This window comes from Giraffa tippelskirchi, chromosome 4 (assembly GCF_054371585.1).
Source record: "Giraffa tippelskirchi isolate mGirTip1 chromosome 4, T2T-mGirTip1v1.2.pri, whole genome shotgun sequence".
In the NCBI taxonomy this organism is placed as follows: Eukaryota; Metazoa; Chordata; class Mammalia; order Artiodactyla; family Giraffidae; genus Giraffa; species Giraffa tippelskirchi.
Genome location: NC_137278.1, coordinates 12,645,607 through 12,661,088, shown reverse-complemented (window position 1 = coordinate 12,661,088; position 15,482 = coordinate 12,645,607). Strand labels below are relative to the sequence as shown.

Here is a 15,482-nt window from a genome sequence, read left to right as displayed (position 1 = left end):
TAATATGCAAACTCGGAAAGTAGCTGTTATTAGAATGTTCGGTGAACATCCTAAAGAAATCATGCTTAAAGAAATAAAGTAGGATGGCAATGGCAAATCAAATAGAAAATATCATGAAGAAGATAACAAATTACAAATTGAAAAGGACCAAATGGAAATTCTGAAATGGAAGAACACAGTAAGTGAAATGAAGACGTCACTAGAGAAGCCCAACAATAAATTTAAACTGGCAAAAGGAAGAATTAATGGAGAGAAATGTTATCAAAATGGCAGTACAAGAGTTTCTACCATCCTGCCCTCAAAAAACACCAGTGTAGACACTAACGGATGTGAGTGCCTTCATGGACGTTCAAGAATCCAACAGAGAAGTTCCTGCACATTGCTGGGGCAAAAGCATCCGATATTGGACCCACTGAAGATGATGAACAGTTTCATTTTATGTGTGCCACCTCACCCCCCCTCTGGTGGCACAGCCCAGTGCCAGCAGATAGTCAGCTCATGATTTCTTCCACGGGGGAAACTGAGAGTGTGTGATTGAGCACCTGACTTCCCTGGCTTTGTGGGACACACCAAAAAGGCCCATTTCTATCTCACATCATCCAAAGTACTCAGTCATAAACTATACAACCTGGGGATCGACAGCTGTACTGAGAGAACAGCAGCCAAGGTTGGGAATGGAACATATCAATGGGGTGTGAATGCTACTAACTGCTTTGGGGACTCCATCAGGAAACCCACCCATGAGCCACCGGGGTCGACTCCTGTACCAGTTCTCCAACTGGCTCATGAGCACTGCTAAACTCCACACACCTCACTCAAACATGTCCTTACCCTGTGACTGCCTCCCTGAGCAGCCCTGAAGGCAAAAATGCTAAGTGTGAGTCTTTGCAAATATCTGGTGAACACATGCCAAAAGTCAACCAGATTATGCAGGATTGGAGGAAACTACACACTGGAGCATTCATCATCTTAGAGAAAACAAATGCAGTAGAGCGCATCAACAGATGGATCACACAGAAGAAAATACTGTGTAGTACAAGACAGATTGCTTGAAACTATCTGGTCTGAAAACAGGGGGAATGAAAACAATGAGTGAAGAAAACCTGTGTGAAGTGTCACATTATCACTAAAATAATCAACTTAGGCATTACTGGAGTCCCAGAAGGACAAGAAAGGGAGAAATGTGCAGAAAGCTTCTTTAGAGACATAATGATTGAAAACTTCCAAAATTGGGGGAGAAGTTTGGATATCTGAATTCATGAAGTTTATAGGCTCCCCCCAGATATCAACCCCAAGTGCCTCTCCAAGATACATTACAATAAGGCTTTAAAATTAAAGACAGGGACTTCCTTGGCAGTCCAGTAGTTAAGATGCTGCTCTCCCAATGCAGGGGGGGCCTGGGTTCGATTCCTGGTCAGGGAACTAGACCTCACATGCTGCAACTAAAGATCCTGCATGCCACAACTAAGACCCCGTGTAACCAAATAAATATTTTTTTTAAAAAAAAAGTCTGAAGCAACTAGAAGAAAACAAGCTTCTCGTATTACAAAGGAAACAAGCCCACCACCACCACCACCAATAAGGCTTTTAGCATATTTATCAGCAGAAACCTTGCAAGCTAGAAGAGAATGGGATGATATACGCAAGGAAAGAAGCTGCCAACCAAGAATACTTTAGTTGACAAAACTGTCCTTCAGAAGTGAAGGAAAGGTGATTCCCTAGTGCTCCAGTGATTAGGATTTCATGCTTTCACTGCCCAGGGTGCAGATTCAGTTCCTAGTTGGGGCACTTAGATTGCGCATGCCACGTGTCATGGCCAAAAAAAAAAACAAGAGGAGAAGGATGACAGGTTTTTCCCTCTATCTGAAAGTAGGATGTTCCTATGAAACTTTGTAAGCTGAAATGGCATAGAGTAGAGTATCCCCTGCTTTCTAAAAGTTTGTTTTACCACTTTTCTTGTATAAAGGGTCTACTCTAGTACAGTAGTTGCTTTTTTCATAAAAGCAAAAGTCATCTTCAGATTTCTTTCAGTTAGCAAAAACAGGTACTAATGTAGGCCTTCTAAGAAAGCAAAGTGGTATGATTCAAAGTTTTGGAAAGTGGGAGATACTTGTGATGGAGGGAGTTGATCATTAGACCTTTATAAAGTGCTGAAAGGAGTTCTTCAATCTGAAATGAAAGGACTCTAGTTAGTAATATGAAAATATAAAATACACTGGAAAAGGTAAGTGTATGGTCAAAATCAGTATAGTTTAATACTGTAATGTGGTGTGTTGGTTAAGTAAATCTAGATTAAAAGTTAAAGGACAAAGGTATTAAAAATAACTATAGCTACGATGAATACATAATGTAGAAATTTAAATTGTGCCATCAAAAACAATGTTTGGGGAAGTAAAAGGTAGAGCTTTGTATGGGGTTGAAGTTAGGTTCCCAATGTAAAATACGTTATATCCTGTAAAATGTTATATATAAATCTCATGGTAATTACAAATTAATAACCCACAATAAACACACAAAAGATTAAAAGAAGGGATACCACTCTAGAAAGTATACCACTATAGAAAACCATCAATTAGGGAAGATAACGAGAAGAAGAAAGGAATAAGGGACCTGTAAAACAGCCAGAAAACAATAACATAATATTAGTAAGTTCTTATCTATCAGTAATTGTTTTAAATGCAAATGAATTAAATTCTCCGATCAAGTGACAGTATCAGAATGTATTAAAAACAAGAAAAAGACCGCACTGTATGCTGCCCATAAGAGACTTATTTCAGCTTTAAGGACACACATAGACTTATCTGTGTATCATGTAGAGAGATGAAAAGTTATTCCATGCAAATGGAATGAAAAGCACCATTTCAAAACATGTATATGTTAGGTCACAAAACAAATCTTAACAAGTTTAACAAGACTGAAATCATACCAGTTATCTTTTCTGACTACAGTGGTATAAAATTAAAAATCAGCCAAAGGGGGAAAACTTGAAAATCTACAAATATGTGGAAATTAAACAACATACTTCTAACCAACCAGTGGTTGGTCAAAAAATAAATGCAACCACTCAAAAAATAAAGGGAAATCAGAAAACATCATGAAAGAAACAAATATGGAAATACAACATATTCCACATTCCATGATTTATATGTGGAATCTAAAAAGCCAAACTATAGAAACTGAGTAAAATGGTTTTGCCCAGAGGTGGGCATTGGTGATAGAAGAAAAGGAGATTTTGGTGAGAGATGACAGACATCCTCTCCTCCATAAATAAAAACACGTACTATATATTTCATTTATATATAATTTTTAAAAATGCAAAGCTAATCTTCAGTCATAAAAAGTGGGGCAGTGATTGCCTGGGAGAGGGACAGTGAAATGGGGAAGAAGAGTAAGAATCCAAAGGTGCAGCACTACAGTGGTGTGCGTGCATGTGTGTATGTATATGTGTTTACACAAACATATGCATTTATATAATGTTAAAGAAGTGTCAGTGCTACATTAGGAAGTTATTTTCTAAATAAAGCAGTAAAAGAATAAAGGAATGAAAAATATATGAGACAGATAAATAAAAAGTAAATTTAGGCACACCTAAATTCAACTATTATCAGTTATATCAATAATAACATTGAATGTGAATAGATTAGCAATATGATCAAAAAAAGTAGAAATTGTCAGCATTGGATAAAACATCTAGAAGATCCATCTTAGATTCAAAGATATATATAGATTTAACTTAAATAGATGGGAAAAGTTAATGCTAACAGCAATCAGAGAAAATGATTACAGTGATGTTAGGCAATATAGACTCTAAAACAATGTTACTAGAGATGAAATGAACGCTTTATAATCTTATAAGGGTCCACCAGAAAGGTCTGACAATGTATACCTAATAAAGGAACTCCAAAATACATGAAGGCCTTGGATTTTAGAGATGGGTTTTGGAACTGAGATTTCCTTTATAAAGCACCCTCAGGAGATACATCCTAAATGGATATTACTTGAAATATAATTAACTGCTTACAGTCACAGGAAGAAAATAACACAGAGAAGAAAATAAGACACAGAAGCTTCTATGTCTTAACTTCGATACTGATTTGGAGGAGAGTCTTGTTGAGAATTTGTACCCATAGGCTTGCCTTCATGTATATTTGGGGCTTGAATTTACACTACCTTCATGTTCCTGGGTTCGGAGAAGGCAATGGCACCCCACTCCAGTACTCTTGCCTGGAAAATCCCATGGACGGAGGAGCCTAGTAGGCTACAGTCCATGGGGTCGCTAAGAGTCGGACACGACTGAGCGACTTCACTTTCACTTTACCCTTTCAAGCACTGGAGAAGGAAATGGCAACCCACTCCAGTATTCTTGCCTGGAGAATCCCAGGGATGGCGGAGCCTGGTGGGCTGCCGTCTATGGGGTCGCACAGAGTCGGACACGACTGAAGCGACTTAGCAGCAGCAGCAGCAGCAGCATGTTCCTGGGTTAATAATTCCTTTTGGGCACCTGACAGGATCAATTGTAAAACTGTGGAGGGACTTGCTTGCCATCCAGGCTGCATAGTATTCCCATGGATAACTCTGATAAAGAATAGTGCACAATTCAGAATTTACAAAGGACAGTTCATCACAAGCAAGAGTCAGCAAACCAGAACTGGCGTTTGAATTATTAGCTGTAACCTTAAGATGGGCATGATTAAAATGACTAAACATTTAAAGAAAATTTTGGAAACATTAGAAAAGGACAAAGTTACAAAAGATTTTAATATTCCAAGCAAACTAAAAATAGAACTTCTACAAATGAAAATTAGCCTCAATGAAATTAAAGGTACAACAGATACGTTACCCACAAAATTCTGAGAAAGTTACAGAAAATAGTATTGAAAGATGACAAAATAAGAAAAAGCAATTAAGAAATATGGAGACTGGGATACGAAGGACCAACAAGTACCTAAGTGTTCCTTCAGAATAGAACGAAGGAGGGGGGAATTCCCTGGTGGTCCAATGGTTAGGACTGTGCGCTTCCATTGCAGGGGTCACGGGTTCTTTTCCTGGTTAGGAAACTGAGATCCTGCACACTGTGCAGCGTGACCAAAAACAGAATGAGGGAAAGGAAATAAACATAACAGTGGAATATTTTCCAAAAGTGATGATATATAAACTCTCAGCTTAGAAAATCAGAATGAATCCCAACCAGTATGACGGTGTTTGGCCACCTAATGTGAAGAGCTGACTCATTTGAAAAGACCCTGGTGCTGGGAAAGATTGAGGGCAGGAGGAGAAGGGGACGACAGAGGATGAGATGATTGGATGGCATCACTGACTCAATGGACATGAGTTTGGGTAAACTCTGGGACTTGGTGACAGACAGGGAGGCCTGGCATGCTGCGGTTCATGGGGTCGCAAAGAGTCGGACATGACTGAGCAACAGAACTGATGACAGTAAAACTGCAGAACATCACAACCAAAGAGGAGTTCTTAAAAGGCTGAATGAGGAGATGAATAGGACATAGTTCGTGTCCTCAAGATGCTTACAGCTTAGGGTAGATGACAGTGGTTAAAAATGTTGCGGCCCGCTGTGTCCTGCGGGGGATGGGGCGGTCCGGAAAAAAAAAAAAAAATGTTGTTGCGATCATTTCTACTAGTCTTTGTAACAAACAACTCAAAAATCAGTGGCTTGAAAAACAATTTATTCTCATGATTGTGAATTGACTGGATGTTTTGCTGGGCTTGGCTTCCCTGGTGGTTCAGACCGTAAAGAACCTGCCTGCAACGTGGGAGACCTGGGTTCTATCCCTGGGTCGGGAAGATCCCCTGGAGGAGGGCATGGCAACCCACTCCAGTATTCTTGCCTGGAGAATCCCATGGACAAAAGAGTCTGGTGGGCTACAGTCTATGGCGTCACAAAGAGTTGGACATGACTGAGCGACTAAGCACAGCACAGCACATTTGGATTAATTCAACTTCATTCAGCTGGTGTGTTGGCTGGGCACGGGCTTGACTGAGTCTTTCTATGTGGTTTTCAACTTAGGCTTCTTCCCAGCATAGTGGTCTTAGGGCAGATGTGAAAGCTGTAAGGCCTCTTTTAAATCTGAGGTTTGTAAGTTACATGGTGTCACCTCTACCACATTCTTTTGTGGTAGAAAAGCAAGTCATAAGGCCAGCCCAGATTTCATGGGTTTAGAGAACTAGACTATACTTTTTGATGAAGGAAGTTTAGAGATTTTGTAGCCGTATCTAATTTTCAACATCAATTTAATTAGGTCAGTACCATGGTAGAGGTTAACAGAAGGATGCTATAGAACAAAGCAGGCAGAAAGTTATCCTAGCTTGGGGGAGGAGTCAAGGAAGACTTCTTTGAGAGAGTTAGTCCTTTAAAAGAAAGCTGTATGTGATGGTGTAGTCATAAAAAACACAGGTATTTTTCTTTATTAAATTTTCTGACAGCTCACATCAAAATCTGAGAATTTTCCATAAATTCAGAACACGTTGCATTTTCTCTACCTCACTTGTCTCGTGTGGGAATCCTGCACCCTTTAGCTCTTAGCCAAAGATACTCTTTAAATGTTGGTTGAGGGTACATTGATGAGCTAGTACTTTTGAGGCATAAAGTTCAGTTGATAATTTTTTAAGCTTTTTAATGTTCATAGAGTTTTCTTCTTGAAAAATCCAGCTGACATTTTGGTTGGAAAAGAGTTGCCAAACTTTATTAGAGTAGTTAGCAGATACAGAAGTCACTGCTTACTTAGTATTGCCTGAATTAATCTGACTCAGTTTCTGAAACGGAGAAGGCAATGACAACCCACTCCAGTCCTCTTGCCTGGAAAATCCCATGGATGGAGGAGCTTGGTAGGCGGCAGTCCATGGGGTTGCTAGGAGTCGGACACAACTGAGCGACTTCACTTTCACTTTTCACCTTCATGCCTTGGAGAAGGAAATGGCAACCCACTCCAGTACTCTTGCCTGGAGAATCCCAGGGACGGGGGAGCCTGGTGGGCGGCCATCTCTGGGGTCACACAGAGTTGGACATGACTGAAGCGACTTAGCAGCAGCAGCAGCAGTTTCTGAAATTGTTTTAGAGTCAGTTGATCATGTCCTCTAAAATGCAGATCTTTTATTCAAGCAAAGTTACTGAACCATGAACACACAGTTTAAGGGGATCAGAGTGGTGGTTGGGTAGACACTGAAATATGTCACCATGACAAAATTCATCAAGTGCTAGAATATAGATATAAGCAAAGTTATATGAGAACGTAATTGTTGCCTGAAGAAGAAGAAAAAAGTTTTTGGTAGAGTAGTTAACAATTCAGCAGAGCCTTAAAGAGTGTTTAAGAATTTCTCTAAGAAGAGAGTCTTTGGTATGTGGAAAGATCAAGAAGCTTGAAGAGTTTGGAGTTAGGGCCACTGCATGCAGTAGAATTAAATGTGCATGCTTTTCTTTTTCTCCTTAGATGCAAAAGCAAATAGGCTTTTTGTCACTTTTTTCCTCTAATTATAGAAACAATGTATGTATGATGTAGAAAATTCATACAATAAGAAAAGTAAAGCCTAGTCTACCCATAATCCTATTATTTAGCGCAACCTAAGTATTTGGGGTCCTTCTTCAGTTGATTCTTAAAGATGAATGCACAAGGTTCTCTTTCCCTTCCCTTTTAAAATTAATGTCATTAGTTCCTAATGATAATGTTAGTTTGTTTTTTCTGGTCCTTCCTTTATATAGTAAAATAAAGACATGGATAATCAGAACAACTGCAGTTTATAAGTGAGGCACAAAGTGATTTAGTGATTTATCCAGGATCACAGAAAGGATGTATCATGAGTGGATTTAAAATGAGTTACTATACTTTTCAGTATCCAGCCTGGACTTCTGCTTCTTTTGTGCCTTGCTTTCTGATAAGCCTGAGATTTATATACTTGTTTGGAAATGGCTCAGCTGTTACCCTAAAGCTGAGCAAAATTACTTAGTTTGAACTATTTTCATTTGTATTTTTCACTGCAGTATGATACAAGTAGTGAGAACTGTAGATCTTCATGAATTTATCTTTAATTTCTGATTTTCTGTGGATTTTTCCAGCACACACTTTCATTTCCTAAGCACGTTTTATTGAAGACATAAAATGTCCACTAGAAAAGCATCTCACACTGCCTAAAGTAGCTTTGTATAACTGGCAAAGCAAGTAGAGCCTGGTTGATATTATTGCAGTGAAGGGAAACAGGAACTATAAAGTTAGAGGTAGAAAATTAAGACCAGGAAAGGACTCTGGATATTGCCTTTGGAACGTTTTGTCCTTAGGTTCGTGATGCAGTTTTGCTCTCAGGGAAATACACTTGTAGCCAGCTCTGCCACTTAAGTTACTACCTTTGATATTATTTAGAAATGACAGATGTTACTCCATTAATGCTTCTTTTGCACATAAATAGTAGGTGTGTGCTTAGTTTTCTTCAGACCAAGGAAAGTGGAAGGACTATTATTTTTTTTAAGTTATTATTTGCCTTTTTTTTTTTTTTAATCTCACCGCCAATAGGTGGACCAGAGTTTATTTAAAAATAGCTGAAAGTTGGGTAGGGAGATACTTATTGGATGCTTACTAGTTGGCAGGTACCGTGATGTGAGAAATGAGACAGTCCTTATAAAAATCACATGATTCATTGGTTCTAATGTATATAATGAGTGTCCAGAGATTGTATCATTGAACAACGGCAGTCTTGTGAGATAGGTATTAACATTCTCATTTTAGAGATGGGACAGTTGTGGCTCCCAGGGGTTAATTTGCCCATCGCCACCAGAGTTAGCGTCAGAGGCATGTCCCCAACTCACATTTGCCTTACTGTGGAGCCCAAGCAGGACTACTGAGTGTAGCTGCATAGGCCATCCCCTGTGCACTCCCAGGCTGATGCTGTTCACGTAGACTGTGATGTGAACGGTGCCCCCTGGAGTCGTGCCACAAGCCAACTCTTGTTCCAGTTTTTTGTTTTTGTTTTTACTACCCCTGTACTATGTAAGTAGAATTATAAATAAATCACTCCCTGAGCAATCTCTGTCCTTGCAAACATCTATGTCTGTGTTTGGTGACTTTATACTTAAATGTTTTTTTCCTCTCGATTCAGGAACATTTTAAACAACTCTCCCCTCCTCTACTTAAAGATTACATGGAGATGAACACAAACCAAAACATGACCTTTAGTTATCTATGCATATCTGCTTTGCTTTCTTATTTTTATATTTGGGCTAAATTAAGTTAGAAGTGTTTTTTGGACTTGAGATAATTGTGTTTTGTTGTTGTTGTTCAGTCGCTAAGTCATGTCCAACTCTTTGCAACTCCATCAACTGCAGCATGCCAGGCTTCCCTGTTCTTCACTGTCTCCCAGACTTTGCTCAAACCTCATGCCATCTCATCCTCTGTTGTCCCCTTCTCCTCTTGCCCTCAGTCTTTCCCAGCATCAGGGTCTTTTCCAGTGAGTGAGCTCTTCACAACAGGTGGCCAAAGTATTGGAGCTTCAGCATCAGTCCTTCCAATGAATGTTCACGGTTGATTTCCTTTAGGATTGACTGGTTTGATATCCTTGCTGTCTGGGGGACTCTCAAGAACCTTCTCTAGCACCTTACTTCGAAAGTGTCACTTCTTCAGTGCTCAACCTTCTTTATGATCCATCTCTCACAACTGTACATGACTACTGGAAAAACCATAGCTTTGACTGTATGGACCTTTGTAACATGCTGTTAGTATTTGGTCCTGCCCAGTATTCTTACAGTAAATGTAAAACCTTAATGACATTAATAATCATAGGAAATGATGGTATTTGTTTTTGTTTTAAGTAGTTAACAAAGCTAAAATAAATCAGATTTGCTTAACTGTCAACAAAACCAAAATTTATAGACTATCCAGATTAGATAAAATAATATTTTGGTTTTTATTTTTGGCATTTATAAAGTTCATTTCATTAAATATGTATTGTAGATACACTTTGTACCTGTCATTACACCAGGCTTTGGGAATATAAAGATAATTTAAGAGAGTCTCTGCTATCTAATAATGCCCAGTCTGGCTGAAGGGGCCCACTAAGCAGATATTCTCTAAAATATGTAGCAATGCACTCCGTAAAAAGGGAATGATTTAACCCCATATATGAGGCTTAAGGTCTCCCAGAGGAGGTAACCGAATTTAAGCTTGGTGTTTAAGAGTAGAAAAGCAAGCAAGAGGGTATTCCAGGAAAGGGAACAATCTATGCAAAGCTTAAATGTTTGAAAGTTTGTGATGTGTCTTGGGGAATTTGAGTGGCTTGATGTGACTGCTAAGAGGTGAGAAGGTAATTAGACAAGGTTGTGAGAAACTCGTAGAACATAGAAATGATTTTGGGCTTTGTCTTATGGATATTGAGGAAACATGGAAGAGGTTAAAAATAAGGCAGTGCTTGATGAGAAGTAAAATTTACAGTTGTAACTTGACTGGCCAAATGAATGGTAGATCAGAGAGGAGAAAGAAGGCATGGAAAACACTACCTTTCCAATAGGCTTACATAAATCCAAAGAGGTTCCTATGGTGTTAACTATGCAGAGAGATGGAGGAAAATGCACAATTGAGCAAGGATCAGTAGGATTTGTGAGTAGTGTGTGAGTGAGAGGGATGAAGGATGACTGTAACCCTTCATTTGGTCGCTGAGTGGATGGATAGTAGTGCAATTCATTGATTTAAAAAAAAAAGATGGGAAGAGGATTAGAGTTCTGACACAGTAAGTTTGGAGTATCTACCTGAAGGTGTCTGTTCAGTAGAGGGTGAGGGATTGTAGATGCATATTAGGGGTTGTTTATATATCGTTGGGAGTGGATAAAATGATATTGGAAAATCTGTAAAATGAAGTTATTGCCAAAAACAGAATCCTGGATGAACACTTTCTGAGGGCTGTTGTAGGAAAAAGGAGCAGTTGTGTTCTCAAGTTTCATCTTTCATAGAAATCACATTTTTTTCCTGTTTTTAAAAAAATAGCCTTTGTTTTGAAAAGCAGTTTTAGATTCACAGCAAAATTAACAAAAAGGAACAGAGATTTCCCATATAACCTCTGCCTCCACATTGCATAGCCTCTCCTATTACCATTATCCCCTTTCTAGTTTAAGTCAAGTCTGTTGAGAAATTAGACTTCCCTGGCAGTCCAATGGTTAATACTCTGAGCTTCCAATACAGGCGGCATGGGTTTGATCCCTGGTTGGAGAACTAAGGGCCCCACATGCTGCATGGCATGGCCAAAAGGAAAAAAAGTATTGAGGTAAAATTTACACACAGTAAAATACATCCCTTTTAAGTATACAATTCTATGAATTTTAATGAATGTAAACTCTTATTATGTAATCACAACCATAATCAAGATACAGAATATTTTCCCCATTCCCAGCCTCTGTCAGTCAATCTGATTTCTGTCTCTCTAGTTTTGCCTTTTCCAGAATGCCGTGTAAATTGAATCATACAGTATCTAGCCTTTTGTGTCTGTTTCTTTTATTTAGAATAATTCTTTTGTGTTATCCATGTTGTTCTAATATTAGTAATTCGTTCCTTTTTATTGCCGAAAGTGAAAGTGAAGTCACTCAGTCATGTCCGACTCTTTGCGACCCCATGGACTGTAGTCTGCCATTCTCCTCTGTCCATGGGATTTTCCAGGCAAGAGTACTGGAGTGGGTTACCATTTCCTTCTCCAGAGGATCTTCCCAACCCAGGGATTGAACCTGGGTCTCCTGCACTGTAGGTAGACACTTGACCATCCGAGCCAGTATTCAATTGTATAGCTGTATGGAAGTTATCCATTCACCACTTGATAAACATTTACTTTGTACTCAGCTTTTGGCAATTATGAATAATGCTGCTGTAAGCATTCACAAAAGTGCACTTCTTTTTTTTTCTTTTATGCATGCTTTCTGTGTCCTAAGAAACCTTTGTGTCCCAGGATCACAAAGAATTTCTCCTATGTGTTTTCTTCTGTAAACGTTACAGTTTTCAGATTTACATTTAGATCTGCAATCCATTTTGCATTAATTTTTGTATGTGATGTAAGAAATGGATGTTCTTGCATGTGTTTGATGCCAGGTTAGTTGTTCAGCACTGTTTCTTTTACTTTATTACCTTTCTCTTGAGTTACCTAGCCAACTTTGTTGAAAACAATTGTCCGTGTATGTGTAGGTCTATTTCTGAGTTCTGTTCTGTTTCATTGGTCTATATAGCTGTCCTTTCACTAATAGCAGTATCTTGATTGCTTTAGCTGCAACTATATTTATTTTAGAGATGATCATGGTGTCTGTTAAGAATGCTGTTGGCAGCAAGAAACAGAAAGCCCTGCTGATAATGAGTTTATTTTTCTGTTATGACAGGAAGTCAGAGATAAACAGTTGCTGGTTTAAGCTCTTCATTTATAGGATGGGTGAACAAAACTGTACCCTGCTGGCCTCATCTGGCCTGACAACTGTTTCATAAATCACCTGTGAAGGTTCTTTAAAATGTATATGCCAAGGCTTTATCTCTGAGACTAATTTAGTTGCTAGGGTAGGAGGTAAGTGAATAGAGGGAGGATCAAGTATTTTAATTTTAACGTGCTTCCTGGTGATATTGGTAATTGTATTGTGTAGTCATGAACCATTAAGCTAAAGTTGGTTCCCAGACTAGCAACATCACCATCACGTGGAAACTTTAAAAATTCTAATTATCAGTCCTATGCCAGGCTTACTGAATAGGAATTCTGCTAAGGGCCCAACAGATTGTGTTTTACTATGTTCTTCAGGGGCCAGAGTTAGGGAACCTTGAAAGGCATTGCTGAATGTTTCCCTATTGAATGTTTCCCATATGGAAACATTCAGATTAATTTATTGTCTTTAAAAAAAAAAAAAGACTTAATTGAGATAAGTATTATTAAATAAATTATGTCACATATGGTTAAGTTTGAAATTGGATTGAAGGTGCACAAATGATCTAAATGGTAAGTGTTGAATACTGTATTGGAACTAATTATTCACGGCATAAGTTAGGTTGCTATTTTTAAGCAGGTTTTAGAAATCAGCACTGTTGTGTTGTGCATTAGTTTTCCTACCCTTTAAGGAAGTGTTAAGGAAATAGAAGGCGGTGCTTACGTTTGTAGACTTTATAAACAAGGGAAGAATACAAGATAAACATGTATAAACATGAAAGACAAACATAAACATGTTTCTTTCAGGGTTTGTGATATGTTTTGTGAATATATTACAATGGAGGTAGCCTATCTAAAAGAAAACTTGAGTTTATTTATCCTATATATCAAAGAAAAAAACAGTACCTCTGAAGAAATATGTCTTCAGTTTAGCTTGCTCTTTAATGATAGCCTTCCCAGTTAAAATTACTGTTGCTTAAACATGGAGTCTAATATCTTCATCAGTTATAGGAAGGTCTAGCTATCCTACTTAATTTATTTCTCCTTCCCCTTGGAAAATAGTTTAGGTTCAGTTAAGCTATCTTTTATTTATTGCATGTGATACAATATATCTTACCCAGTTCTGAAAAAAATAGATTAATTGGAACTAAGTTCTAGATTGTTTTTTATGTGCTTTAAGAAACTTTTGAAAGCAGACTTCTGAAAAACAGAATTTGATTGCACTTGTGATGTGTAGAATCAGGTATAGCAAAGAGTTAAAAATATTTGACTGAATTGTAGTTCCAATAGCAGTAACTCGGAATATAAAAGGAAGTTAAAAACAGACTCTTTCATTGCAGCCAGAGACTGAATACCTCTCCAGTCCTTTTTTCCAAGGGAAGAATAGCTGACATGTTGGGAAAAGGTAGCAAAAAAGACTTGCCACTGTTTCTCAATAATAGTTTACAGCAAAAGGGACTTGAATTTTATCGAGTTACAAAAATGTTTGAACTGGGTTCCTTGGTAGGTAGTCCAGAGTACTGCTGCTATTGGAATTTTGCTTCCTAATTTGTGTCTTTAATTATACTGTGAAGACCTCTTTGTCTTTAGCAATGTCATAGCCCCACTCATGTAAACTTTTTGCCCAGTTTTGGTCTTTAGAAACTCTCCTAAATCAGTACTTTTTTTCATCATGTTTTTCTTTTCTTCATTAATTCTCTGTTAATTTTTCTAGTGTTTCTTGAATAAGCGTTTAATGATAATACTGAGTTTTCTCACTTGTGGTTTTCCTTAGCATTGGGTAGTCTTCACTTGATCTTTTACTTGTTTACTTCCTTGTTGAGTAACAATAATAAACCATCGTGACTCTAGAAAAATCCTTCACATTGAAATGGAGTGCTTCTGTTCCTCAGGGTCATTTTCTACTTATATCTCCCCAGCTTTATTCAAGTATTGAGAACTTTAAGAACTGTTTATGTCAGAGAAGTCTCCCTTAAGAGACTTCCTTATAGCAGCAGCGGTAAAGTGCATGTGATCGTTTATTACCTAATACATATGTTTGTACTGGTAATTTGTGGAAGCAAACACCTTTTCCCTTTTCCTTAAGGATAAGAGAAGCTTCTCTTAATAAGCTTTATTTCTCAACAGACAAGTAAAAATACAAAAATTTTAGTTGTTGTGATTTTAGAACACTGTAGAATGCTTTCAATAAAATTGACAGATTATCACATGTATTTCTGGGTATTAGTCGCAAATTCACTGTACCCTTTTTCATGAAAATTTGTATGAATTAAGAGAGCAGCTGCAGCTCTTATTTATTGCAGATCTTGCTTTATTCTAATTTTTAAAAACATTCAGAAGATATCTATATAGCAAAAGAATTGCTAATGATTTTCTCTAGATGTGGACCCATTTTAATCAGTACTGGCCTCTCTCTCTCCCTTCGCTGATTGCATATATTTGTGACCCTTAGATTATAGGGAATGGAAGTGAACAGCAGCTGCAAAAAGAGCTAGCAGATGTGCTGATGGATCCTCCAATGGACGACCAGCCAGGGGACAAGGAGCTTGTGGAAAGGTCACAGCTGGATGGTGAAGGAGATGGGCCTCTTTCTAATCAACTCTCAGCTTCATCCACCATTAACCCTGTGTCATTAGTAGGGCTCCAGAAACCAGAGATGAGCCTGCCAGTGAAACCTGGACAAGGAGGTTAGGATTGCTGCATTGCTTGCATAACTGAAGGTTATTGTTTTTAATATTTGAGTGTCCATTTTGTACTAGGTTTGATGCAGAGCAAGCAAAAACCATATCTATATTATCTAGAATCTTCAGATTTTAGATTGAGGGGGATGTGAGAGGAATAAATACATGTACCATTCTGATTTCCCTTTAAATGTATGTCATTTAAAAATTTTTTTTATTGATGTGTGGTTGATTTACAATGTTTTGTTAGTTTCAGGTGGAAGGCACAGTGAATCAGTTATATATATACGTATGTCCACTCTAAATGTATGTGATTTATAGCAAAGAAAAAAAAAAAACAGTTATATAACAGTGAGGCAGTGTTAGAGTGTTCAAAGATTTTTTTTCAAGAAAAAATAATTTGAGTATGGTATTGGAGAAATT

At 38.0% G+C, this 15,482-nt stretch overlaps 1 protein-coding gene across 15 annotated transcripts in view; it reads left to right on the top strand.

The window, feature by feature from the left end:
- Positions 1-15,482, top strand: part of RABGAP1 (RAB GTPase activating protein 1) — a 156,035-nt gene that overhangs the window by 29,041 nt on the left and 111,512 nt on the right. For 11 of the 15 annotated variants that reach the window (XM_081588666.1, XM_081588667.1, XM_081588662.1 and 8 more), the window contains one exon: positions 14,831-15,065. The exons of 3 other annotated variants lie outside the window; for them this stretch is intronic. In XM_081588666.1, the coding sequence (XP_081444792.1) occupies positions 14,831-15,065 (235 nt within the window). Of the gene's footprint in view, positions 1-14,830; positions 15,099-15,482 lie in introns of all 15 variants that reach the window. One more of the 15 variants, XM_081588674.1, reaches the window with a different exon arrangement.